Source organism: Dacryopinax primogenitus (assembly GCF_000292625.1).
Source record: "Dacryopinax primogenitus strain DJM-731 SS1 chromosome Unknown DACRYscaffold_5, whole genome shotgun sequence".
Taxonomy (NCBI): domain Eukaryota; kingdom Fungi; phylum Basidiomycota; class Dacrymycetes; order Dacrymycetales; family Dacrymycetaceae; genus Dacryopinax; species Dacryopinax primogenitus.
The window spans coordinates 1085423-1110121 of record NW_024467202.1 but is presented as its reverse complement, the minus strand read 5'-3'; the positions used below and the strand labels follow the sequence as shown (position 1 = coordinate 1110121).

The 24699-nt window shown below is 51.5% G+C and overlaps 8 protein-coding genes across 8 annotated transcripts; 4 read left to right on the top strand and 4 right to left on the bottom strand.

The window, feature by feature from the left end:
• Nucleotides 1–450: 450 nt before the first annotated feature.
• DACRYDRAFT_77578 (P-loop containing nucleoside triphosphate hydrolase protein) lies at nt 451–1905 on the bottom strand (the record flags this gene model as incomplete). Its single annotated transcript, XM_040776278.1, has 8 exons — nt 451–541; nt 590–722; nt 770–899; nt 949–1030; nt 1081–1240; nt 1294–1447; nt 1505–1638; nt 1719–1905. The coding sequence occupies 8 exons, from the start codon at nt 1903–1905 to the stop codon at nt 451–453; spliced, it is 1071 nt and encodes a 356-aa protein (XP_040630715.1).
• A 312-nt stretch (nt 1906–2217) lies between these two features.
• Nucleotides 2218–4364, bottom strand: DACRYDRAFT_21255 (uncharacterized protein). Its single transcript, XM_040772312.1, has one exon. The coding sequence runs from the start codon at nt 4187–4189 to the stop codon at nt 2681–2683; it is 1509 nt and encodes a 502-aa protein (XP_040630714.1). The 5' UTR covers nt 4190–4364; the 3' UTR covers nt 2218–2680.
• Nucleotides 4365–5041: 677 nt separating this feature from the next.
• Nucleotides 5042–5908, bottom strand: DACRYDRAFT_105976 (uncharacterized protein; the record flags this gene model as incomplete). The annotated part of the gene is made up of 3 exons (XM_040768178.1): nt 5042–5296; nt 5347–5644; nt 5703–5908. The coding sequence occupies 3 exons, from the start codon at nt 5906–5908 to the stop codon at nt 5042–5044; spliced, it is 759 nt and encodes a 252-aa protein (XP_040630713.1).
• A 324-nt stretch (nt 5909–6232) lies between these two features.
• DACRYDRAFT_77571 (P-loop containing nucleoside triphosphate hydrolase protein) lies at nt 6233–10887 on the top strand. Its single transcript, XM_040776277.1, has 19 exons — nt 6233–6452; nt 6504–6598; nt 6648–6680; nt 6732–6944; nt 6996–7100; nt 7162–7790; nt 7840–8043; nt 8096–8175; nt 8226–8519; nt 8571–8615; nt 8667–8762; nt 8813–8929; nt 8979–9145; nt 9200–9362; nt 9410–9427; nt 9477–9577; nt 9624–9746; nt 9796–10124; nt 10177–10887. Exons 1-19 carry the CDS (start codon nt 6285–6287, stop codon nt 10440–10442), a joined length of 3246 nt encoding a protein of 1081 aa, XP_040630712.1. The 5' UTR covers nt 6233–6284; the 3' UTR covers nt 10443–10887.
• A 1419-nt stretch (nt 10888–12306) lies between these two features.
• DACRYDRAFT_77569 (UCH-domain-containing protein) lies at nt 12307–15643 on the bottom strand. Its single transcript, XM_040776276.1, has 4 exons — nt 15316–15643; nt 14819–15261; nt 13113–14771; nt 12307–13065 (listed from the first exon to the last, which is right to left on the bottom strand). Exons 1-4 carry the CDS (start codon nt 15470–15472, stop codon nt 12412–12414), a joined length of 2913 nt encoding a protein of 970 aa, XP_040630711.1. The 5' UTR covers nt 15473–15643; the 3' UTR covers nt 12307–12411.
• A 1786-nt stretch (nt 15644–17429) lies between these two features.
• Nucleotides 17430–18352, top strand: DACRYDRAFT_21253 (ubiquitin). Its single transcript, XM_040772311.1, has 5 exons — nt 17430–17546; nt 17598–17622; nt 17676–17759; nt 17814–18075; nt 18130–18352. Exons 2-5 carry the CDS (start codon nt 17603–17605, stop codon nt 18241–18243), a joined length of 480 nt encoding a protein of 159 aa, XP_040630710.1. The 5' UTR covers nt 17430–17546; nt 17598–17602; the 3' UTR covers nt 18244–18352.
• A 165-nt stretch (nt 18353–18517) lies between these two features.
• DACRYDRAFT_21252 (ERG4/ERG24 ergosterol biosynthesis protein) lies at nt 18518–22407 on the top strand. Its single transcript, XM_040772310.1, has 14 exons — nt 18518–18756; nt 18810–18976; nt 19027–19670; nt 19725–19834; nt 19886–20017; nt 20072–20248; nt 20297–20626; nt 20678–20955; nt 21006–21176; nt 21229–21554; nt 21611–21722; nt 21775–22034; nt 22089–22257; nt 22307–22407. The coding sequence occupies exons 1-7, from the start codon at nt 18584–18586 to the stop codon at nt 20373–20375; spliced, it is 1482 nt and encodes a 493-aa protein (XP_040630709.1). The 5' UTR covers nt 18518–18583; the 3' UTR covers nt 20376–20626; nt 20678–20955; nt 21006–21176; nt 21229–21554; nt 21611–21722; nt 21775–22034; nt 22089–22257; nt 22307–22407.
• A 425-nt stretch (nt 22408–22832) lies between these two features.
• Nucleotides 22833–23815, top strand: DACRYDRAFT_49740 (3-demethylubiquinone-9 3-methyltransferase; the record flags this gene model as incomplete). The annotated part of the gene is made up of 3 exons (XM_040774935.1): nt 22833–23150; nt 23201–23437; nt 23486–23815. The coding sequence occupies 3 exons, from the start codon at nt 22833–22835 to the stop codon at nt 23813–23815; spliced, it is 885 nt and encodes a 294-aa protein (XP_040630708.1).
• Nucleotides 23816–24699: the final 884 nt, after the last annotated feature.

The following is a 24699-nucleotide window of genomic DNA, read 5'->3' as shown; positions in this document are numbered from 1 at the left end:
TCTGGATATTTACCTGTTAAATAGGCAGGCTGGGGTCATCTAGACGAGTGTGGGAGCCGATCCATTAGAGTATTGTGGACAATGTCTATTCTGTACATATGGGTATCCGCCGCTCTCTGATTTTCTCCGGCTACAATGGTTGTTTATCATTTTGAGCAATGTATATCAGTCGCATAGATCCATAGATCTGCAATGTCATAGTAGCTGGTGCCGCTCGCTATACTACCTTTTGTGGGAAGCAACTAATCTCCGTGCTGATGCGTGCTCTTACCTTGAACTGGATCCACATCATGGTTGTAGTCTACAAATAGAGCAGCGTTTCAGGGCCGAACTCGCACGTTACAGAAATGATTGGCCTAGAGGAATGTTGTTCGTCCCAAATCTCGATTGTATGTGATATATCGGGCCAAATCAACGAGAAAGTTGATTCATCTCAGTACTGATACATCACTATCGTGCAGCAAGTTCTACACCGTTTTTGATGGCCCCGAGCAGTGCAGTTAGCTGAACCTTTTCGCTACCTCCTGTTGACAATCGGTGCCTGTCATGCTAAGTTAGTAACAGATCGCGATTGTTAAACATCACCTACTCTGTAGTAGCTAGGTGGTCGAGCAGGTAAACTCTCGTCTGTGGTGGTAGCTCCAGAGATTCAAGATACTCATATGTCCCTGCAATCAAGTCCTGCAAAGCGAGGCCCTTGTCTGTCTTCATTCGTGATACTTCTGCTCGTAAAAGTCAGCGATGAAATAAATGCCAAGGAACCGCGAACTTTGATAGGAAGTGCTGAACTCGTCATTCATCATCGAGGTCACAATAGCCTCAATATCAGAGGGATGGGGATTGCCCGTGCAGTTGTATATCGCAGTCTCGTCTGTCCTGTCATAGGCTGCGTGACAAGCCTTGAGACGAATCAGTGTTGTGGCTTATATGACAGTTCGGATTACATACTTGAAGGATGTTAAGTGCTCGTCGCATATCACCCTTGGAAAGCTTCAGCAGTGCTTGCTTCCCATCCTCTGTCAGGTTGACACTACAGATTTTATCAGCATCGTATTTCATCTGAACGGCAAAAAGGCTTACTGCTCGGCCTCGACAACCTGCTTGATTCTCTTCTCGATCTCTGTTTGTGGCAGTGGGCTGAATCTGAACCTTGTGCATCGTGACTGAATTGCAGGAATGATTTTATTGACGTAGTTGCAAATTATGCAGAACCTGACGTTGCGGGTGTATTGCTCAATGACTGCCGCCCCGCATGAACATCTGCTCGAGAAGACAAGAAAAGAAGCGGCGCACCTCGTCGCAACGCCGACTGTGCAGCCTGAGTCATCATATCGGCTTCGTCAAGGACAATGAGCTTGAACCCCTTGCTATACAATGTCCTCATCTCGGCAAAGTTTTTGATCTGCTCCCTGACCACGTCGATGCCGCGATCGTCTGACGCATTCAGCTACATCCCACGCAGACACATGAGCTAAGGGATGACGAATTTGGACGAAAGGCTCACCTCCAAAATCTGCTTACGATACTCATTCCCATAAATCTTCCGCGCAACAGCCAGGATAGTGCTCGTCTTCCCCGTGCCCGGAGGGCCGTAGAACAGCAAGTGTGGTAACCGATTCTGCTCGATGAACTTCTCGACTATCAACACAGTGGATCAGGACTCGCTCTCATTGTACGGCCAGTACAAATAGGCCAATACAAATACAAAAACTACGTACTGGTGCTAGTGATGTCCTTATGCGAAACAACGTCATCCAGTGTCGCCGGTCTGTACTTCTCCACCCAAGGAAGGTTGTCCGCGTCTCCAGGCCTTCCGTCGAGCCCATCGGCTGGAGCCTTGCCCTTGCCCTTGCCGCTGCTGAATGTTGGGGCCGGAGGTGAGTTAGAAGATGGTTCCTGATCCATGGGCACATCGGAGTCAGAGTCCATTTTGAGGGAGAGGGAGAAAGCAGCGCAGTCTCTACGCGTCCCTTGACGCGCCGCCAAATTACCATTCACGCGTGGTTCTTCCGGGTTCCTTTTCACGTGATTTACAGTTGGGAACTTTGAGTGTGTTCCGATTCCGTGAATGGCTTACTTGGATTCAGGTTCAGGGGAGGGACAAAATGGGGCTTAGACCTGGTATATGAGGACTCAAAGAGAAATTACAGCGTAGGTTTGCGCTATGTTTGGTTAGGGAAGTTGGTCTAGGTTCAGATGTAACAAAGTAACGGGACTTTTCGAGAGACAGTTGCTTGTATAGAACAACAATCCATTTCTCAAACCAACTAATCTTCAAGATTATCGCCAACAAAAACCTGTGGTCCATGCGTACCACACATCGTGTAGATGCTGTTTGCCAAGTTCCAGCCTTATCCCAAGAGAGCTGTACAACAAAAAATATCGGAGAGGGCAAGCGAATGCGCATGCCGTCCGGCCCTCCTGGAGCTCTTAAATGCGTAATACGCCGTGCGGATCGTGATATCCTCTGGATAGAAAGCAAGGCAGTAGCCTTGTCCCAAAATCCCTTTCAAAGTTTCGAGTCGTGTAAATCAAATGTAGTGTGAATGCCAATTGCTGGTAAGTAGAGCAGAGAAAGAGCGGGAGATCGGCTGGCGCGCGGCTTGCGCACGCCAGGGGTATAGCCATGCATTGGCGCCGGCGCGGCTGGCACGGTCGGTATCGTCACATTTCGTGAGATTTATTTCTTCTTGCACTTCGCAGCGGAGGCGGAAGTGGGGCTCGCACTAGAGCTTGATGAAGAACTGGAGCTGGAAGAGCCAGCGGTGGAAGAGCCCGGCGACGAACCGGGGGAGGAAGGCGAGCCACCGTTACTTGTGGCACCGAAAACAGCGATGTTAAAGTTGTACAGAGAGGGGCTGCCCTCAACAGTGAACGAACCACCGTCAACGTTGACGACGGTCTGGCCATTGCGTGTCATCGAGGCGGACATGCCGGAGCCGGGAACCATGTTGACAGTGAATTGGTTCACACCCGGGTTGGCGGTGAATGTCTGGCAGGAGGAACCGGCGCAGACCTGGACGGACGCAGTGGAAGTGGCGAGGACGAGTGCATAGATAACATCATCAGTGGTGTCCGCGTACGTAGGCACACCAATCGGATCGGGCGCTGAGGCCCCCTTGAGATGCGGGCGCGACCACAGATAGATGGCATCCTCAGTGATGGTTGGTGCGTTGCCGGTCTTGAACGCGCTGATGTAGTACGCGGCGATATCAAGGAGGGGTGTGTGGTCGAAGCCAGACGTCCATGTGGTGCCGGTGGGTTCGTCGCCGTTAAGAGGGCCAAGGTACGAACTCTCGCCATAATCGTTCCAGGTGGTCATCTCAACGAGATCGAAGAGATTGCGTTGAGAAACGACAAGTGCCCAGCGGTTGGCGAACCAGAAGTTGTCCGATGGGAAAAGGAAGTTCTTATTGAACGAGTTGGCACCGTAGTGGGTGAAGAAGTGCGGGGAGACGGCGGCCATGTAGGGCTTGCCGCCGAGCGCGTTAATGACGGTCGTGTCAATGACAGCCTCGTTCGTGGGTTGGTAGTTCCAGCCCGAGTTCCAAGGGAAAAGGCCATCGACGGCGGACCACGAGGCAGCGGTCGCGGGGTCGTTGTTGAACGCGGGCATGAAGAACATGCTAGCCTTGGAAGTGAAGTAGTTCCAGCCGTCATTGACCGAGCCGAAACCGAACGTGCAGCTCTCGCCGGAGAACGTAGACACGAGCGGCCTGCCCTGGTACATCATCTGGCTGGGGTGGCTCAAATACGGCGCAACGAAGGTGTTGAAGAGGTTGTCGGCATCGCTCTGAGATGCACAGGGCATGACGGTCATGTCCATTGAGACGAACATCTTGAAGCCGGTGCCGGACGCAGCCGAGTAAGCGTCCTGAATCCGCTGAGGCTGCCAGCTGTCAGAGCCAAAGTTGAGCGCAAAAGCGTCAAGGCCTTTGGATGACGCGAGCTGGACGTCGGAGGTCCAAGTGTCCTGCGTGTACCCGTACGTGTTGCCAATCATGTGGTGAGCAAAGACGGCTTTCTGCCCACCCGTTGAGGGGATGGACAGTTCTGGCTGAAGGGTGTCGGCGACCTTGATGGCCTGGCGCTTAGCGGCGCGAGCATGATGCCGACGGTGAGGAACGGTCTGGAAGGAGCTGGCGAAGGCGCCAAGGGGCAGCGCAAGGAGGAGGTAGGTGAGCTGCATTGTTGTTTTTTGGTCTAGGATGATTTTTTCGTTTTTCTTTCTGGGAAACGAGTCACAAAAGAGTAAGCGCCGCAGAGATTGTGAAGGAGAGTCGGTTGCTAGTGAGCGTGTGTTGTTAAGGAATGTGGGTCGGAGAGGGTAGAGGACTGGCCTCGATCTGTGGTCAGAGTGCAAGAGGAGAGGGGGAGAGGAAGACGGAGGGAAGGCAAGTCAAATGGGACGGGTGGAAAGGGGGACAGCCAAAGGGGGGAGACCAGCGGGAAGAGGGCACAGAAGACACAAGGGTCGCCAAGCAGGCCCTTATGGGAAGAAGCGTATAGGGTTGGCCTACACAACCATCAGCGGCTGTGCCCATATCAATCATTCAATTCACCGCATACCTCCGCATTCCACGATGACGCACTTTAGGCGCCACAAACACCCCCCTCCATAACAAAAGGGCCAGCACTAAGTCCCATCGTTTGACTCGCCTTCCAGTACCTAATATTATGAGCTCGATAGTTCCGTCCATTCATCGACCTTGCTGATATCCGGCAGTCGTCATCGCAGTTGAATAGCCCATGTGAATCCAAGGGTAGAGGGCGGCCAGGGGGCCGCTTCCTTGACAACTCCCATATCAATCCACGCGAGACGACAGTTTATATTTGATCCCGCGCAATATCGCTTCTGCGAATCCGGTGGGCGCGGCGATGGAGCTAATTTCGCCCTGGCACTGGCGTATTAATGCATTCCTTCGACGCGTGCGAATTGTTGGAGACACAAAACAAGGAGCACACGAGTTGGTACACGCTGTGGCGCTTTTCAATAAGCCTCCTAAGCAGATGAGACCGATTTCTCACATTAATAGTACAGCTATTCGGATTTTGCTGACATTGACATTCGGGTGAAATCTCGTGTTGTTTTTGCTATGCGGGTGAAAACGTCATACAAGGGAGGGATGATGGCACGTTGAGGCTGAGGGGGCAATGCTGGGGGATTGTCCGTTGGTGACGCTGGCGCTGCCAAGTCCCATTTTGATGCCCAAACGGTGAAGAATCGTTCTAGTTCTCGTTCTAGGTCTGGCCGATCCTTTGCGTGTAGGACATCCGAAAATGTGCCGTGACGGAGCTGAAGCGCCATCTTAGGTAGTAGAGAATAACTCGACGGACGCGGCATACCTTGAACTCATCATATCCCCCCACCAAGGTCGCCTTGAGCACGTCGTCATCCAACTCATCCTTATACTCCCAGTCTCCCTTGTCCTCCACTGGGGTACCCCTGCTCTTTTCCTTGTCGAGGGACTTCTCTTTCTCTTTCTTCTCCTTCTCTTTTGCTTTCCCTTTGTCCGTCGAAGGTTTCTGCATTCGTTCCAGGTCAAAGGCGGCATGGAGCCACCAGTCCTGCTCGGGAGAGAATGTGATGAGCCGCTTCTTCTGAGAATGCACATTGGTGTCCAAAGGTGAGGTCTCAAACATCCTGCATCAGAATAAGCAACCGCATCTTGGTTGTGTCTCCCACAGAATACAAGACGCACCCCGCAAAGTTGACCAATGCCTTCGCCAGCCCCACCTGCCGGAGCATCCGGTCCCGCGATACTGTCCCCTCATGCGACGAATAGAAAACGATATGTGCCAGCTCATATGCGTCATCGCTGTCTTCTGCAGCCTGTAGCTGGGCCTCTGTCGGTAATAAAGTAGGGTTGTATATGGCCAGGTGGGTGAGATGTGCTGGTAACGTCATCCTATGGCCTATAGCAAGGAGAGAGTGGGCAATTTTGGACGGCTGGTCGAGGTCTGAGAGGGTTCAGAGGTGATAAGGGCAGCTCAGGGGATATACGATAGTCATCAGAACTAGTAAGAGGGCATCCAGCTATATGCAGCCTGTGTCGTGTACCAGTTGTCAACAAGCGCTGCCCCAGCCAAGCGCTCACTATGTGGACTTTCCCCACGCAAGGGGATCGTCGGCCCGAATATTCACATGTCATTTCAGTGGCTGTCCCCAAACCCTGAGAACAGTAAGGATCGTCTATGGACTGGCCAGTAGGTTACCACACGCCCACAGAGGGCAAGCTATGTGATCTTGAAATCTAACTCTCCTGGTCCAGCTCCTGTATAACATGCCGGAGCGCAGTAGCAAACGGAAAGCTGCCGCTGACTTCATAGCATCCATCGAGCAATCTGGGCCTGCAGCAAAGAAGGCAAAGGCGGCGCCTCGGCGTAAGGCACCCCAGGTAGATGCCGGGCCATGGCCGGAGTACTTCAAGGGGCTTGAGAAACTGTTCAAGGTGTGCCTTGCTTGTGCCTTTCGTTGAGAGGCGTGCTAATGCTGCCAATAGTCGCTTAACACGGTCATCGCCTTCTGTCATGCGAGGAAGCATCTAGCTGTCACGTTCGACACCATTCGATCGTCCGTAGAAGGTCTCATTAAGCAGTAAGCTTCCCAGAGACTATTAAACAGACTTGTTCAACTACTCTTTCAGACCACTCGATTTGGCCAGGGTAGCCGAAATCAAGCAAGCACTTTCCAACTCTCAGTTTCTTATTTACCCTAACCTCTCCTCCAGAGCCATCATACCAGACCTTGTTCGCTTCGCATATGTCGAAGCTGAGTCCATTCGGGTTCACCACGATCGTGAGGTTGCATCTTCGTCCTACTCCCGAAAGTCTGGGCGAAAGGGCTCACCTGACTTCCAACTCGCGCCCGCCGAAGACCCCAGCAGGTGCGAACATGTCCTCGTGTTGGACTTTGTGGAGACGAATAAGAACACCCAAAAGATGTGCGTTCCGATCACGACAAGTCGATTCAGTGTCGCTAACAAAACAAACAGAAAGGAGGCTGCAGGAAAGTTCTCTGCACCTCCGGCGCTTACACAGCAACAGCTGATGAAGCTGATCGAGAAACGTTCGCAAAGCTTCACACGGGCTGTGAATGAGTGCGTATTCTCTCAGCTTCAGCACCTTCCTGCATTTTTCTTATGTGCCGTTCTGTTACAGATTGCTCGCCGCTTGTGCTGCAAATGGGGACGACCCGGTCCGACTAGTGCAAGACGCAGCGCGTGCCCACGTCCCTGTTCATCCCCTCAAACGGACACGGCCCAATGACGTTCAAGAGGAAGAAAGCGCGAACTCTGGATCTAACCAACCCCCCAAGGTTGTCCCGGACCCACAGCTTCGTCTACCGATTGACACCATTATCAAGCGGCTGACAGAGGATGAGCACTACAAAGGACAGATCGTGAAGCGACGCGAGTTTCAAGCGAAAGATGCAGTCTGGGGACGACTGAACCGCACCCTCTCACCGGCTATCAAGGAGGCCCTTCTGAGCGCGCGCAAAGTCGAGGGGTTCTATAGCCATCAAGCAGCCGCTCTTAACGCCATCTGGGACGGGAAGAACGTCGTGGTCTCGACCAGTACGGCAAGCGGGAAGAGTGTAATCTATCAAGTTCCGGCCCTGTGCAACTTGGAGGAGGATAAGAGCTCAACGGCCATCTTTATTTACCCGACAAAGGCCCTGGCGCAAGACCAGTTGACGGGGCTTCAGCAGCTGCTAGTTAGAGTTCACGGTTTGGAGGGCATTATGATCGCGGCGTACGATGGCGATACCCCAAAGGATCGACGGCAAAGTAGACCTTTCAATTATCAGGTCCGGATTTTGAGTTCACAGGCGTGCAGATATCAGAGAGAACGCCTCAATAATCTTTACCAACTTCGATACCCTACATGCATCTATCCTGCCCAACGAAGATACCTGGCGCCACTTCCTCAGAAACCTGAAGATGGTTGTAGTCGACGAGCTGCATTATTATTCGGGTTTGATGGGAACTCAGGTGTCTTTCGTAGCTAGAAGATTGAGGAGGTTGTGCGCTGCTGTTGGAAGTAAGTGCGCTCTCTCATGCTGATTGATCTGGTTTTTGATTGCATTCCACAGATCGACGCTGCGTCTTCGTCTCTTGTAGCGCCACTATTAATGATCCGAGAGGACATATGATGAACATATTCGGTGTGGATGTTCGTCTTTCTTGTGCCACTCTTTTGAACGTGCTTATCAAATCACACAGGATGTCGAAGTCATCACTGATGATGGAGCCCCCACAGGACATAAGGACTTCCTTCTCTGGAATCCGCCCTTTTTGGATGAGATGGACCCAGCCCTTGGCCGATCTAGCTCCATGCAAGAAGCATGCTACCTTTTCCGATATCTCATGAAGCATGGGGTGCGCACAATCCTTTTTTGCAAGATTCGGAGAACATGCGAGTTGGTCATGAAATCTATTCGACATCAGTTAACAGCGGAGGGAAGGCAGGACATCCTGGACCGTGTGTCCGCATACCGAGGCGGATATTCCGTTGCAGTAAGATATACGCCGCTCCTGTTCGTACCATGACCCTCAGCTGTTTTCCAGGATCGCCGTCGCATTGAGAAAGACGCTTTCTCCGGGCATCTATTGGTACACAGTCAATTTATATCAACATGGCACATTGTCTCATCAGCTTCAAAGGGCATTATCGCGACCAATGCACTAGAGCTTGGGGTCGATATCGGAACTTTGGACGCCGTCATCATGCTCGGCTTTCCATTTGGCATTGCAAGCTTGGTACATGAAATGCATCCACTACAGATGCCTATTTGCTGACTACTTGTTAGAGGCAGCAGGCTGGCCGTGCTGGCCGCAGAGCCCGCGATTCTCTGGCCATCCTCGTGGGCGATTCACTACCAATTGATCAGCATTACATGCTGAACCCAGACGAAGTCTTCGAAAAGGTGAGAAACACGCGTGAAGAGGCTGTCACAAAGTAACCTTAGCAATCAGCCTACCGAACCACTCATCGTCGATATTACGAACGAAGGAGTACTTGAAAGTCATCTTCAATGTGCTGCAGATGAATTGCCCATTCGTTTGCAAGACGATGGGAAGTATTTCGGCCCTTGTTTTGAAGAAGTCTGCAAAAGTCGCCTGATTTGCGACAAAGAGGGATGGTTCGTAATTGCTCCAACGATCCAACGATCCAATCCGTATCTGATAACGTGCAGGTACACCACCCATCCGTCGTACAAGCCGCGACCAACTATGATGGTCTCCCTTCGTGGTATCCAAGAAGATAAGTACACCGTCATCGACATCACAACGCAGGACGAGCAACATGGGGCGGCTCGCGTACTGGAAGAGATAGAGCTCTCTCGTGCAATCTTCGAAGTGAGTTATTTGTATCTTTCGTGGGTATGTGCTCAGACCTTGGATAGACCTACGAAGGAGGCATTGTGAGACTCTATCACTCGGAGCAGGGCCTGACATTAATTGTTGAAACAGTTCATGCATCAGGGTCTAACCTTCTTGGTTCGAGAAGTGGATCATGATACCAGGATCGCTAAGATTGCACGTGCAGATGTGAATTACTATACAAAGCCAAGGTGGGAAACTTTGACTAGTGGTGCTTCACATTCTTACGCGACTTAGGGATTTCACGGATGTTGATCCCTCTCAAACCTATCGCATTAGAGAGATCAAAGATTCCCAGCAGCGTTCGTACTTTGGCCGAATCGTGCGTAAAACTGTCGTATTCGGCTTCTTCAAAATGAGGTTAGTATGATTTAACATTTTGTAGAATCCAGATGTGACCTCTACACAGGGAAACAACCATTCTTGACACTGTCGACCTTGATTCACCCCCCTTTATTCGGTCATCAACCGGCTTTTGGATTGATGTTCCGCGACCTACCTTGAATCTCCTCATTGACAAAGATATCAATCCAGCCGAGGCTATTCATGCTGCTTGTCATGCAGTCCTCAGCATTCTTCCCGTTTTTGTGCTTACTGCACTAGGAGATGTTGGAACTGAGTGTAAGGCGCCTCAGAAGGAATACATGCAAAAGGAATCCCAAAGAAAACGACCGGCTCGGTTGATCTTCTATGACGGTACTGCCGCGAGTGGAATATGTGCAAAAGTGTACGATCGGAGTAAGCAACTTTCCTTCATCCGCATTCTGACCACTCTCACCCCGCATTTCAGCCCATCACGTCCTAGCAAAGGCTCTTGAGATACTCGAACATTGTGGCTGCGAAGACGGGTGTCCCGCGTGCATTCGCAGCATCAGCTGCACTGAGCACAACATCGTTCAAAACAAGATTGGAGCTCAGATCGTGCTTAGAGGGGTGCTCAATCTCCCCATTGACGCGGACAGCATAGTCCCACAGTATAACCGGTATCATATAACTGTTGTTGAAGCAGAACCCGTGGGGGCTCGTGGAATACCCTTAGAACCTGATGAAGACTGAGTGAAGGAATATTATACTTTATATTGACTGGTGACTTTTGTATCTTTCGCTAATATCTGTGAAGTATACAGGAACAGAGTCATCCGCCCAAAGACAGAATATTACATACAACAAATGAATAGATGTAACATACTTCGGAAGAATTTCATATATCACAATAATCTCACATCAAAATCCAACAAAATTATACCGTTGAGTGAGGATTAATATTCTGGCGTTCTGGATGAAAATGTGGGACAGCACAGTTTCTGAACCAGTGGCTACAGGACCGCATTAGGGAATCCCGTTGTATTCATCGACGTATCTTGATCTCTGCCATGCTGCTCTGGAACGTAGTACTTGCATCGGTTCCTCTTCCCGCGACCTGGACACGTCGTTCCTTCATCCGCGTGTCCCGTATCAATGCAAACTACGCAATGCCTTGCGTTGCGTTTGGACGCTCGTTGGGGTGGTGTGGGGGTGAGGTAGACGAGGGAGCCAGGGATTGGGGCTGAACCTGGCATCATGGGAACAGCACCTGAGGGGGGTTGACCGGGCATGTTGGCTACTCTCATGGCCTGGAAAGCAGTTTGGAATGCGAAAGGATACGCAGTTTGGAGAAGGGGATTCTGGCCATTGGGAATGACCATCGGAGTAGATTGGGATGGAAATGTAAGAGTAGAAGAAGTCGCGCTTGTTGAGGGATCCGCGGCACTTGGGGGTTGTGGCGTCGGAGGAGGGTACGTGAGGGCGTTTACAGCAGCCTCATCCTGCAAGTCCGGATCAGCGCTGTCCGGCTCATCCACATCTTCTCCTTCAGCATCCTGTTCATCTCCCTGCTCAACATTCGCAACAGTCTTATTCTGCTTGCTCGGGTTGTACGGGCACAAAGCCCGTAACCCTCGTCCAGGACAGGTGTGGGCGCTCTCGGGATGACCAGCCTTGACACAGATTTGGCAAGTCCGTGCTTTGCGTCCCACGGGAGTTGCATGCACAGTAGTCTCGGTTCTTTGCCGTTTTGAAGAAAGCCGACCATCCGTGTTGCGGCCTGGAGTGAGGGGAGATGGTGGCGTGCTCGATGCGGTCGTCGATGGGGCGGGTGCAGTGGGAGGTGCAGGCGCAGATTGAGAAACGCCTTGGGGAACAGCAGCCATTGTTGCGGATTGTGAAGCAGATTGGGGATAGACACCGGGTAACACAGGTGGAAGACCAAAGGAATAGGGTACTGGCATCATCGCTTGAGGTGCAAAGGTCTGTGCCAGGCCCATGACGACTTGAAGAGGCAGCACGATGAGTCCTTGATCATGAGGGTGATTCATATAGGGAACATATGCTGGATGCAGGGACGATATAGGGATCATGCGCTCTAGGGATCGCAGAGTCAGCAGCGTACTTGGTGAGCAGCAGGATGCATCCCACCCTGCGCAGGCGCTGGACTTGGTGCAACAGGCGCCGCCATAGGTGCATTTGCAGTAACACGAACTACTTCCGTTCTGCGGGAAAGTATCTGGGATTTATTTGGTCTTCCTGCGCCGCTACGCACCCCTCCAGCGCGGTGGCCGGGGGGATTCTTTCCGCCGAGTTTACGACCCGTCTTGCGAGCTGGTGCCGTGGTGGCAGGCGATGCACTCGAGCTGGAAGTAGCAGCGGCTATAATAGAATGCGCAATGCTAGCCGCGGTGACAATGATGAAAATGAATGTTGTAGATGGTAGATGGACAGTAAGAGGGCTATCGAGCTATTCGTCGTGCAGAGAGAATGGAAAGTGTGATGGTCACTCTATCCCCTGACTTGCGGTTCTCCGCACTTCCACTGTTGTCCTCATCGGGACACGGCATCACGTGATCTCAAAATATCATCATTGTTCCGGTCATGATGGTTGGTTGATTGTCATCAAGAAACGGTACAGAACAGTTGGACAAAAATGAGAATGAAGTAGGAAATATGTATGCGTGCACAAAAGTCGAGCTGAACCTGCCCCAACGTTGCATCATTCACTGCTCCTAGGCTGAGCCTTCTCACCCTCCACACTCTTCATGTCAACATCTGGGGGTGTCGGCAGGTATCCTTTGATCAAGTCGTCATCATCGTATGCAGGTGCATATCTACCTGCTTGACTAGGCTCCTCGTCGGCCCAGGGATCGGAAGACGCACTGGCTTCGGCATTATCCATCTCAGAATCGGCCGGGGTGATAATCCCTGAGTCGCCCATTTCGGCACTGGTGGATCCGCCAAACGGGCTCGGAGCAGCGCCGCGAACAATAAGCTGCCCATTGTAATCATCGTTATCTTCCAGGTCAAGGTTACCGTTCAATAACAACTGATCATTGCCTGACAGGTCGAATGGAGGTGGACTGGGAGGGCTGTAGCCTGGACCCTCTCCAGAATCACTGGAGTCAGACGAAGCGGGTGAGATCATTCCAGATTTGGCGGGCACTAGACGGGGAAACGGGAGGGCCGGCCCGAACTCTGGCCGCTTGACGTCTGTACCACGGAAAGGATTCATGGATTTGACTTGTTGTTCAGGTGCTTCTGCACCTGCAACAGGGCCTGCAGTGCGTACGGCCATAACTTTCCCCCATGTCTTGCCGCCTAGATGCCGTGATGTGTGTCGACGGTAGAATAGGAGGTAGGCGTTACGGTTCTGCTGCCCCATGAGTATGCCTAAACCAGGTTGTTGAACGCACTCACAACTGCTGCGGCAGGATCTGCCTGGGTAACGTGGGAGTCGTCGAAATGATACCACAGTCCATCTGCGTAGTTCTTTGCGTAAGCCCGATAGTGGCCGCCCCCAAGACCTCCCAGGTGCTCGTCAACCGCGAAGAGATCGTAGGTTATAGGCTCCTCCTCTGGATCCCCGTTCTTCTCATTAGCCTTGCCTTCTGCTTCTCGCATACGCTTCCACTCTAGTTTCTCCTCAACTCGACCCTCCAAGTCCAAACCCTCCAGGGGGAAGTCAACCATCATGTCTAGCTTGTCACGCAATAGTCGACCGCTGCTGAAACGCTTCAGGTGAACGACGAGAATGTCTGGTACGCTCCATATCTCAAATTTCTTCGTTGCTTGCTGATGTTTCTTGCATTGCGGGCAATACCAGAGGTCGTCCTCACCCAGTTGCTCCTCACGGGTAAACTCAGACAGGCAGTCATAAAGACTGATACCCTTTTTGCCCGCGGTCTTTTCTGCTTCATCCGATGTCGCGATAGTAGGATCCACGATATCTTCAAATTCGTCCCACGTAGTATATGGATCCTCGAAGAAGTACTGAGCTGCATCGTCGTTCCACTCGCACATGATCGCTTCGCCTTGTTTAAGAAGAGGTTTATACGGGTCGTCAGCACTGCCTTGAACTGCCAAGTCCTCCTCCTCTTCAATCTCTTCTTTGAAACCACCTGGGAGCACCCGAACTGCTCCACTAACGTCTTGTTTGCGATCTTCGAATTCAACAATGCGATTGGTAGCCTCTATACTCCACCCGGTCACAAGGTGTCCTTCTCCTAGGTCGCGCAGATGCTGTAAAATATGCATCTTGAACATATCCTTTCGTGCAGTCCAGGATCGTTGGTGGTCCGCATGTTGGCCATTGGTCACCTTGACACTCTGGCGATTGGCGGTTTGTGCAGCAGATGTGGACGTTGAGGCGTCTGCATTCTCGTGAGCACCAAACAGATCGTCCACATCTGGTGTTTCGGCCTGGTTCGCCATTTGGTCCTTGTTCGTCAATGCAGGTGTCACGGGAAGGGCCTGATCATCATACAGCTCCACTTTCCGGGTCGTTATTTGGCTGACTCTTTGAACTATTCTGTCGTAGATCACATCCTCACTGCTGGCTTCCTGCCTGGTCAAGGCAAGCACAAATGGCTGGCCGATGAGGGGGAATTTATCGTGTGCAAGATATCGTCTGGACCCGAATCTTGACTCCGGATTGTGTCGCGGTCTGCTGGCAGATAGGAAAATTGAAACAAGGATCCAACCTGAGTCCACAAGGCGCACTGGTGACGAACGATCAGTGCTTGTTGCACGCAGCTGAGATAGAGCGCAGGGAAGCTCGTAAAAGGCAACATCGTCGCTACCCGTGTTGATATCGCCAACAGGTGCAACATCTTCCCAAAACTTCCAGAACACGTGCTGGTACGGCTCTGCGGCAATAAGACAAGTAGGATCTGCCCCTGTAAGAGCACCGACATGCTGCTTGAGGCGTTTGAAGTCAGCTTCCTTAGGAAGCTCAAGGGTTAACCGCTGTCGTGGTTTATCCAATGCCCAGGGGATGAAATGAACCTTTCCTCGCCACTTCCGATTGATAGGCAAGGGCAGCGTTAGATACATGTAAGGATCAAATGTAATGGAGACCTTTCCAATGTGTTAGGTCTGTCGATTCACGAGGGCAGACAACGAACCTTAGCGCACTCAGGGCAGACAAGGGTGCTCTTGTATTGGCCCTGGAATAGGTCCACAATGACACTGTCGTTACGCTTGAGATAGCCGTCCCAACATTCCTTCGCGAAGGCGATTAACTCCTTGGGTCCTCCCTTGCCCGGCCAATCAGGCTTCTCGACGTAAGGTTTTGTTAATACCCGATTCAGGTCCTCGTGCAACCCATCGAGAAGGAATGCCAATAGCTCCTGTGAATCGTGCTGCATATATCCCGAAAACTGTGGAGCAAACTTGGCCAGGATAGACTTGAACTCCCTAGGAGAGTAAGAGGACCCGGATGAATAGGAACCATTTGATGCTGTTACTGGTCCCCAGAGTCTGTTCATCAATGCTCCAAACGCTTCAGCGATCTGTCCACCCATTCCTAGCGGATTTGTCCGGTTGATCTCCGTCCTGAACACACCAGCTGGACAACTATCAGACAATGCACCAAACGAAAAGGTTGAACAAGGGAACGTACTGAGGAAGTACTCGGCGAGCTCCTCCGTGTGAGCCAAGCACTGTACGGCGGAGTTCATGAAGCATGTGTTCCCAAGATTGGCGAGCCCCATTGTCCCCCGGTTGCCTTTCTTCTCCTCTTTCTCTTTGCCTTTCAATTCAGTTACGGCTGTTCTCATGCCCTCTGAGCCCGACGGCTTTGACAATCCTCGTACAGAAAACAGAGGAGGATTTGAGCCTTTGGCTGCATCTGTCTCGTATCGTGAAAAGAAATCCTTCTGGCCGGCATTCGATGCACCAGATCCAAACAAGGGAGGGGGTGGCGGGGGCAATATTGCATTAGATGGCACTGGGGAAGGGACGACAGAGGTGTTGCCAGGGACAGTCTGGGGATTTTCGATAGGATATTTGCCAGCACTGTCAGGTAATTCCATTAGGAGGCAATCACCGCTAGAGAGCAGGCTTCCTTGGATAGTGAGGGGAGGATTTGTCGGAGATGCATTTGTCTCAGATAGCTGAGGAAGTAAGCGACCACCCTTGACTAAGAGCCTCCGGAAAGGATAATGCGAAGATTTGATAAGGTCAGGAGACTCGGTTTCGTCAAGTCGCCAAAGACGAAATGGTGGTGCTGGCGAGGGTACGAGATTGGGTGGTGACAATCGTGGCAGGTTGGACACAGCAGCAGCATATAGATCAGAGAGAGGTTGCGGTTCGTACAGTCGCAGCAGTGGCGCAGATGCAGGCAAGGCAGTATCAACTCTGGGAGGTGATGTTGTAAGTAGGAAAAGGTGGAAGAGATGGGGATGGTAGTGTAGCATAGTGCTGCCGCTTGGTCCCTCGTATACACTACGTTGTAAGGGAGTGGAAGAAACACCGTACCTAGCAAAGCATAAGCTCAATCTTTAGGAAATAATAAGCACGCATGCTCACCATCGTTGTAAGGCATTCCAAGCTTCTTGCGGTAGCGGCTCATATTCATCCCCTTCGAGGTCACGTCGGAGCTCTCCCTCCGCGTCTATGATGTCGCTATTATCGACAGCGCCTAGGGTCTCCTGCGTTACCAGCTTCTCATCCTTGCCGGCCTTCCCCGTACACGCAATCTCGAAGCGCTTCAGCCATTTAGCAGATACCAAGTACCACGTTGCCCCGGGAACCTGGCTTGCGTTTCGTAGACCGGTGATGTGACTCCAGCGATCTTGTGGTGGGATGAGGGTGTCGGCGGCCTCTGGAGAAGGCGGATGGATCATGAACGATGACGGCTGAGTAGGGGTCTGCATGGGCAAGTCTTCTGAGGTGGGGGTCGAGGCAGGAGATTGCAGAGAGAGTTGGGACTCGAGTGGGATGGTGAGAGAGGTATTGACTGGTGTCGTACCCGGTGGCGTCGCGGAGTCGGGGGAATCCGAGGGGCCTTCAGAAGCCTGACGTTTTGGGCTCGAACAGACGGATGAAGAAGATAGGGAACGTAGTCGTTTACGGGATTCTATAATTGGTGGTGGTGGACCAGGACGAGCGGCCATGACCTCGGAAAGATTAATGCGTGTACATGGGCAGTGTGGGCGAGGAGGGGGACGCGTGTTGCCTTAGGGGAAGGGTGGGCAAAGGGCGGGCGTCTAAGGGTAGGGACGCGTAAGGGGCGTGCGATTGATGCGCTGACGCCTTTGGTCTGTTACCTTTTCCCTCTCTTCTCTGCTTCCGCAACATTTAATCGACATTGCCTTCTTCCTCAAACACGTGTATGTGCATCATCGGGAGAGTCTTATATATTCCCCAACAAAAAGACTTATCCATGCTGATGATGGACACATGATATGGTGGTGTCGCATTCACTTCATGTGGTCTCATTCTGTCGCACTCCCACTAAACCTATCGAAGTGGGGTGTCATCAGTAGTAGACGTGGGTCAAGAAAAATCAAATGGACGCTTTCGGCCAGTCCTGGGCCTAGAAAACATGAACGCAACCAAACCGTATCATCCCCTTGAAGCATTGTTATGCAGACATCATCATTGTATGAATCCTTGTGCGGAATTACGCTCCGGCATTGTAGCTATATTACATAAGTAAGGCCTGCCCTAAAGCTATAATTCCCTGAAACTGCACATTTGTACGGAACCAATTGGGACCCGTCTGGCTCGACCGTCCTTCATATCACCCTCACATCTCTTGCCAACAAGCTTGCATTGTCGAAGATCCCATCATATAGTCTTGTTGGGTAGACAAACAAGCGCATTGGTACTGTCTACCTCGTAATCTGCGTCAGTATCTCTTCAATTATCTTCGCTTGCGCTGAATCGTGTTTCTTTCAGCCGCCATGCAGATCTTCGTTAAGACGTACGCGACCCCTTCACTTCGAATTCTGTTGCACAGTATTGACACAACCTCAGCCTCACGGGCAAGACCATCACCCTTGAGGTGGAGTCTTCGGACACGATTGACAATGTAAAAGCAAAAATTCAGGACAAGGAAGGGTGCGCAGATTATGTTTGCCGTTGGCCATAGACCAACTTTCTCATTGCTTTCAGTATCCCTCCTGATCAGCAACGCCTGATCTTTGCAGGCAAGCAGCTGGAGGATGGCCGCACCCTGTCGGACTACAACATCCAGAAGGAATCCACCCTTCATCTCGTCTTGCGTCTGCGTGGTGGTGCGAAGAAGCGCAAGAAGAAGCAGTACAGCACCCCCAAGAAGATCAAGCACAAGCGCAAGAAGGTCAAGATGTCCATTCTGAAGTACTACAAGGTCGATTCGGATGGCAAGATCAAGCGGTTGAGGAGGGAGTGCCCGGTATGTTTTCATGTTCATTCTATGTAAGGTATACGATTCTGATCCGTTCTGCAGAACGCCACTTGCGGCGCTGGCATTTTCATGGCCTTCCACCAAGACCGACAATATTGCGGGAAATGTGGTCTTACATACACCTTCGCCCCTGGTACCAAGCCCCCAGTTGCATGAGGGCTTGTCACCAATGAGGGAGAGGATCATGTTACGTCGTTGCCCCATGTTGCTATGTCCATGTCTAGCCAATCCATGATTTCCACCTTTTGTGGTTCGTCTGAAGTGAAGGAACGTCCCAATATAAGTAATGTGTGGTGCAAATTAACTGGAATCCTACTCCATCAGTTCTGCCCAAGTTTCCCATTACTGAATTTTCATTGAGACCGATTTAGCCGGCCGAACCCCATATCAGGCCGCGTGGGACCCGTTCTTCGGGTTGGGGGTTTTACGACGAAGGTCATCTTGACCTGTGTTTCCCCCATTCTCCCTCTCTGCTCTTATCCCGTTCTCAAAAGACATGCCCCACGACGGTGGCCCCGAGAAAGCCAACGGCGATGATGCCTCAAGCATTCGCCAGCGCAAGAACCCTATCCTCTCTGGAGACTCCAAGGCACTAATCGTCAACGAGGGTCACATCGTGTTCAGCGAGCATGGTAGGAAAATGGACAAGAAACTGGATTCTCACCAGACGTGCGTAAGAAAATGACTCGAAGTCATTTCCATTGTACTGATTTCGTTTATAGCTGGGAGTTCGGTGGTCCAACTGGTGTCACGGCAATGATCGTTGGCTTCCCCATCCTAATGTACTATCTATGGATCTGCTTGTGGTTTTATAACGGCCAACTTGTCCATCCGAAGTCTATCGATGACATTATGCCCTTCTTCGATCGTATGTGGCAGCACATCAAGCAGGTTAAGGCGAAGTTTCGTTCCGCCGCACGCCTTGCTGACATCAAAAACAGGATGCTGCCCCGACACCGTACACGTTCGCCATCTACACCAGCCTAATGGCCATACAGCTCTTGCTTGCATTCATCATGCCCGGCTACAAACAGGAGGGTCTCCCTGTTCCCTCACTCAACTATAAGACTTTAACGTACAACTGCAATGCTCTGGCCTCTTGGTACGCCACCCTCGCCATCGCGGCCGGCCTTCATCTCAGTGGTGTTTTCCGCCTCACCGAGATCATTGACAACTTCGGGTCGCTCATGACCGTATCGATGATCTGGGCGAATGTTGTCTCGACCTACATGTACGTTTCGACCATCGCCCGAGGCGAACAACTCCGCATGTCAGGCAACACCATCTACGACTTTTTCATGGGTGCCTGCTTGAATCCACGTATCGGCTCCGTAGATTTGAAGATGTGGGCAGAGGTTCGCATCCCTTGGGTGCTTCTCTTCTTGATCTCCATCTCGGGTGCTTGCAAGCAATACGAAACATATGGATACATTACACCGAACATGGCTTTCATGGTTCTCGCCACCGGCTTGTACATCAATGCTTGCGCGAAAGGCGAAGAATGTATCCCCCAAACCTGGGATATGTTCCACGAGAAGTGGGGATGGATGATCATCTTTTGGAACTTTTCCGGAGTTCCTTTCGTAAGTGCATCCACGAGGAAATTCTCCGCCTAGTCACTGAGTTCGCCGGAACAGACCTACTGCTACTCTATCGTGTATATGGCCGCCAACGACCCCAAGAAGTATGAGTTCTCTACCCCAACATACATCGCTCTCTATACCACGCTGCTATGTGCATACTACGTGTAAGACTTTAATCTTTGCGGCCGGTGTCTAGATCCTGCTGACTCCACCAGGTTTGACTCGTCGATGTCGCAGAAGAGCCGTTTCCGCATGCAAATGCAGGGAACTTACCAATATCGCTGGACCTTCCCCCAGCTTCCCTGGGGCACCCTGGACAATCCTCAGTACATCCAAACTGAGCATGGGTGCGCATAGGTCAGCTACTACAAACAAGTTCTCATCTTGACCATCCCCGCCAGTAACCGCCTCCTGATCAGTGGATGGTGGGCCTTTGCCCGCAAGCCTAACTATACTGCGGATTGGATCCAGAGTCTGACTTGGGGGTTATGCATTGGGGCTGCCTCACCCATTCCATATTTCTATCCATTATTCTTCATGGCGGTTCTAATCCACCGCTGTGGTCGTGACTTTGAGAGGTGCGCCGCTCCGCCATACATGCATATTATGTTGACGATTAGCAACAGATGCGAGCGGAAATATGGCAAAGACTGGGACAAGTACTGTTCCATCGTCAAGTGGCGATTCATTCCGGGAATCTACTAAATTGCCAGGGTATCTGCCATATAATAGAAGTGCATACCTCCTCCCCAACTGGGAGAGAACAGACTTTTACCAATAACATAATAGGCCTCCACTATTCAAATGGCATATTCTCCGCATCGAGAGAGAGAGTTGCCCAGTTAGACCGCAGTTGTCCGACGAAATCGCGCTCCTCCCGAGCAAAGGTCTGCGTGGCCAAGCTGACCAATGCGTTCTCTCGGTTATGCAACACAACACGCAACTCATGCCACATGCTGAGCACCACTTTGAATATCGTAACACAGAATAGTGGACAACAAACGCACCAGTGGCGGATAAACACTCTTCTGGCGAGCTGAGCAGAAATGGTGGCTTGATCATGCTCGATGCTACCCAAAATCTTGTCGGCTTCAGTTTCCCAGCCGTCTTTCTGGACAGCTTTGACCTGTTCGAGTTTCTTTGAGCTCATATCAACGTGCTTCCGCAGTTTTTCCACTTGATCGACGGACAAACGATCATGTCGTATAAAGAGATCGCGAACGGCAAGATATAGATCACGTTCCATTTTCAATGACTCGAGAGTTGTTAACATTAAACTCCGCGCCTGAGATGTGTTCAGCCTGAAACTGTCAGATGAGTACTTTCTCAGCTTACACGTTGTTCAACAGCATCAGCTTGTGTTTGCAAGGATGCCGACACTTGAGCCAAGCCACTCCGAACACCCACGCATAGGTCACAACCATCGTGGTCATGGGGGCTTCTCCAGCAGGTATGATTCACCTCTGTCAGAGTATTCAGGGTCATGGTGAGCCTGGACAAGTCGGCCTGTTTGAAACCCTCATTAGACTGGCCCTGTTGCAAAGTAAACATCACTGACAGCCGCGCCTTCTCGTCGCTTCACAAGACGCTCCGTCGTTGCACAAATCCGATTCCACTGCTCAATTAACGCTGGAATTTTATTTCGGACAATGCTGAGCTTCTCTTCCAGGTCGCTTGGTATGCTCATTTCCTCCACAGCGTCGACTCGCTTTGAATAGGATTCTTCGTCCAAGGAGATGGAACTGTGCTTTCGCCACGCCTCGAACGATGGCTCTGTCAGAAACACTGCAACGAGGCCATCTTCTTTCAAAACCGGGTGATTCGCAATGAAATTAATGAAGCGGGTAAGGCCCTTGCGGCGCTGCTCAAGGAATGCATCGTCGGCTGGATGATGAATGAGATATAAGCTGGTGAACAGTGACACTGCGACTTGCACTCACGCCCTATCCGCTTCGGAGGGAGGCTGCTGATGATTCGAAACGGGTATCTCCGCAACAGGCAGTCGTACAAGAACACAAACTCAGAGTATCGGCGTGTGACGGGAGCGCCTCTCTGCATGAAAGCATAAGTCTCCACAGGATCCATCGAGCATACCATAGCTCACGTCTGATTGGATCTGATACACCAAGTAGCGATTGAGAATGAAGCCTTGCTTTTCTGGCACGAGGGTGACGATTATATTCTCCTGCTTCTTCCACCACTCCCTGGGCAACCCGGGACCGCTGACCGTGCTCGCCCCACCTGTTGCAATGCCGCCAAGCGCAGTGGGAGAGGCGGAAGTTGCGTCTTGTTGTCTGTTGGATACACTCCATGGATCCGTCTCAGAATAGGCGGGGGCGGGCACTGACGTTGGCGACATCGGTACTGTGGCATAATATACCTAAGAAACGTCTCGTTGTCCGAGACTATCGAACGTACCGATCGAAGACAATTGAAGCGAAGGTGATGGTAGAGCAGACTGGACTGCCAGGGCAGCAACTTGCTCAATCGATACGTCCTTTCCTTGCTGAGCAAGCCCAACCAAGGCAAGAGCAACGAAAAACTCGAGCTTTGATACACGAGGACGCGAAGAAACGAGATTGACTATCTGCAAGTTTGTAAGGACAATGCGAGGCAAATCGACGGTACATACTCACCCTTTCAATAGTCGCAGCCGGAAGATGAGACGTAGATAACACTCTGTGCAATGAATTTAGTGAAACGTCGCCAGTTCCAGTAGGGTCTGCCGAAGCCAGTGCCTGATGATAGATGCTTGGTACAGGGGCATCGGGTGCTGCAATCATGCATTAATGGTAATAAATAGCATTGTCGAAAATGGAACTCTACCGATCACACTTGCTAATGGTCCGGCAGCACTCACCGGGGGAGTGGCGGAAGGCGAGCCTCCTGTGCTCCACGGATCGTTCAGGTTATCGTACACGGAAGCTGAGGACAACGGATTGTCGCTCATATAACTGGCGAAGCCGTTGAGCGAAGGGCCCGCATTGCTCGAGAAGCGATTTTGGGACGCCCTGGGAGCGTTAAACAGGGACATCGTGGTCGGTAGAGGAAGAACGAACAAGTGCGCGCAGCCAACCAGGGACAGGCGCTCACTGACGCGGTGAGGCAAGCAACCCCCGTGCTGTAACACCGACGATTATTCCGCCCTTCACGTTGCTCACTATGCTCTCCGTTATTCCCAGGCAATTGGGATATTCGACGCGACTATTCAGGCATTTTGCGACAAATGCAGAGTCTTTGGCAAGCCCAACTGTGGACCCAATCGAGATTGAGCATTTTTCTAAATTATCTGCTCAGTGGTGGGACGAACATGGAGAACTTAAGATGCTGCACAGGATGAACCCACCCCGTGTCGCCTGGTTGAAGGAGAAGATCGCGGAACTCAGAGACTTGGAAGGCGAGCCCAGCTCACCGTCGTGGAAGGCACTGGGTGGTTTGCGAATTCTTGATATAGGATGCGGCGGCGGGCTGCTGTCTGAAGTAAGTATCACTTCGCAGGCCTCGGGATTGTGTGTTAATAGGGTCAACAGAGTCTCGCTCGATTGGGAGCGTCTGTGACAGGCGTGGACGCTGCCGCATCAAACATTGCAATAGCAAGAATACACCAGAGTCATGATCATTCCCTAAACAACCTGGTATATCGCCATGCAGCGGTCGAAACATTAGCGGTAGAAGGTCAGCAGTACGACGCCGTGTGCGCCATGGAGGTGTTGGAGCACGTAGATGAGCCGAAGAATTTTCTGAAGAGCTGTGCTGAAGTTATCAAGGTATAATATTCTGTTATAACCGCCTCATGAGAGTCTCATTGAATGCAGCCCGGTGGTCATCTTTTCCTCTCTACTATCTCCCGGACCCCGTTCGCTCATCTTTTGACAATCGCCATTGCTGAGAACACCTTACACCTCGTTTCACCTGGCACGCATAACTACGATAAGTTTATCCGGCCTTCCGAGCTGATCAAGTTCTTCAAAGACCTGGGCTGGTTAACCGGGACGTACGAAGACCGACCAAACGCGCAGGAAGCCGAGGTTAGAGGAATCATGTACTTTCCGGGGAACGGAGATTGGCAGCTAAGTAACAGAGGGTCGAGCTGGGGAGAGCAGTGTAATTACTTGTTCTGGGCCAGAAAGCCGAAGACGCCGTGAATAAGAAGAATGTGCATGCAAGCATCAGATGTTCGGTTGGGAAGTGATGGCGCTTTCCAACGGCGGACCCCATGCGATGTAGAGAAACAACAAGCCAACGGCCAAGAGTGCACCCATGCCAATTACTGTGAATTCCGTGAAAAGAATATTCACGGATATACACAAAATGACGCACCGAAATTTGTCCATGTAAGCCAACCTCTGCCGGCCTCCTGTTCAGTGAGCAGCCTCTCGAGCTTGTCCATCCTACGTCGGCCCTCTTTGAGTTTCTTCTCCGTTTCAGCAACCCTGCTCTCCATAAGTTCGAGTTGTTTCGCAACACCTCTGGTTTCTCTGGACTCGGCATTGAGCTTCGCAAGCGTTTGAGGGATCTCGCGCGTGGCCGTATGGGTCACCGCCTCGGACAGACGGATCAGCTCGTCGTTGACAGCATCGTGGTCTCTGAGCGCTGACCGCCAGTTGTCGAATTCATGGTCGAGAATATCCTGTAAGTGTGTGATACGTTGTTCGAACTGTTGGCAACGATTCTCGGTCTCTCGGAGGAGTGACTCGAGAGCATTCGGTGGGGATAGGGTAGAAGGAACGGAGAGAAGACTGGCAGACGCGGTGATTGGTTGGGGTTGTGATGGGCTGACACGACCGCTAGTACTTCGTGAACCTGGACGAGTTCTAGTTGTGGGTACGGTGAGATGTCGTCGATGATCCGAGGTGACCGATGTCGCCATGAGAATGTATGCGCCCAAGGGAAACAGGGCTGTGATCCCTTGAGAGAAGGCGCGTGATTGGCTGATAATAACAGAGACGACGTCATACGCCCATGCTGACCCAACGAGGCCTATACTTCTCAGCCTCTCGATTATAACAAGCCTTCCATCCCTTACACA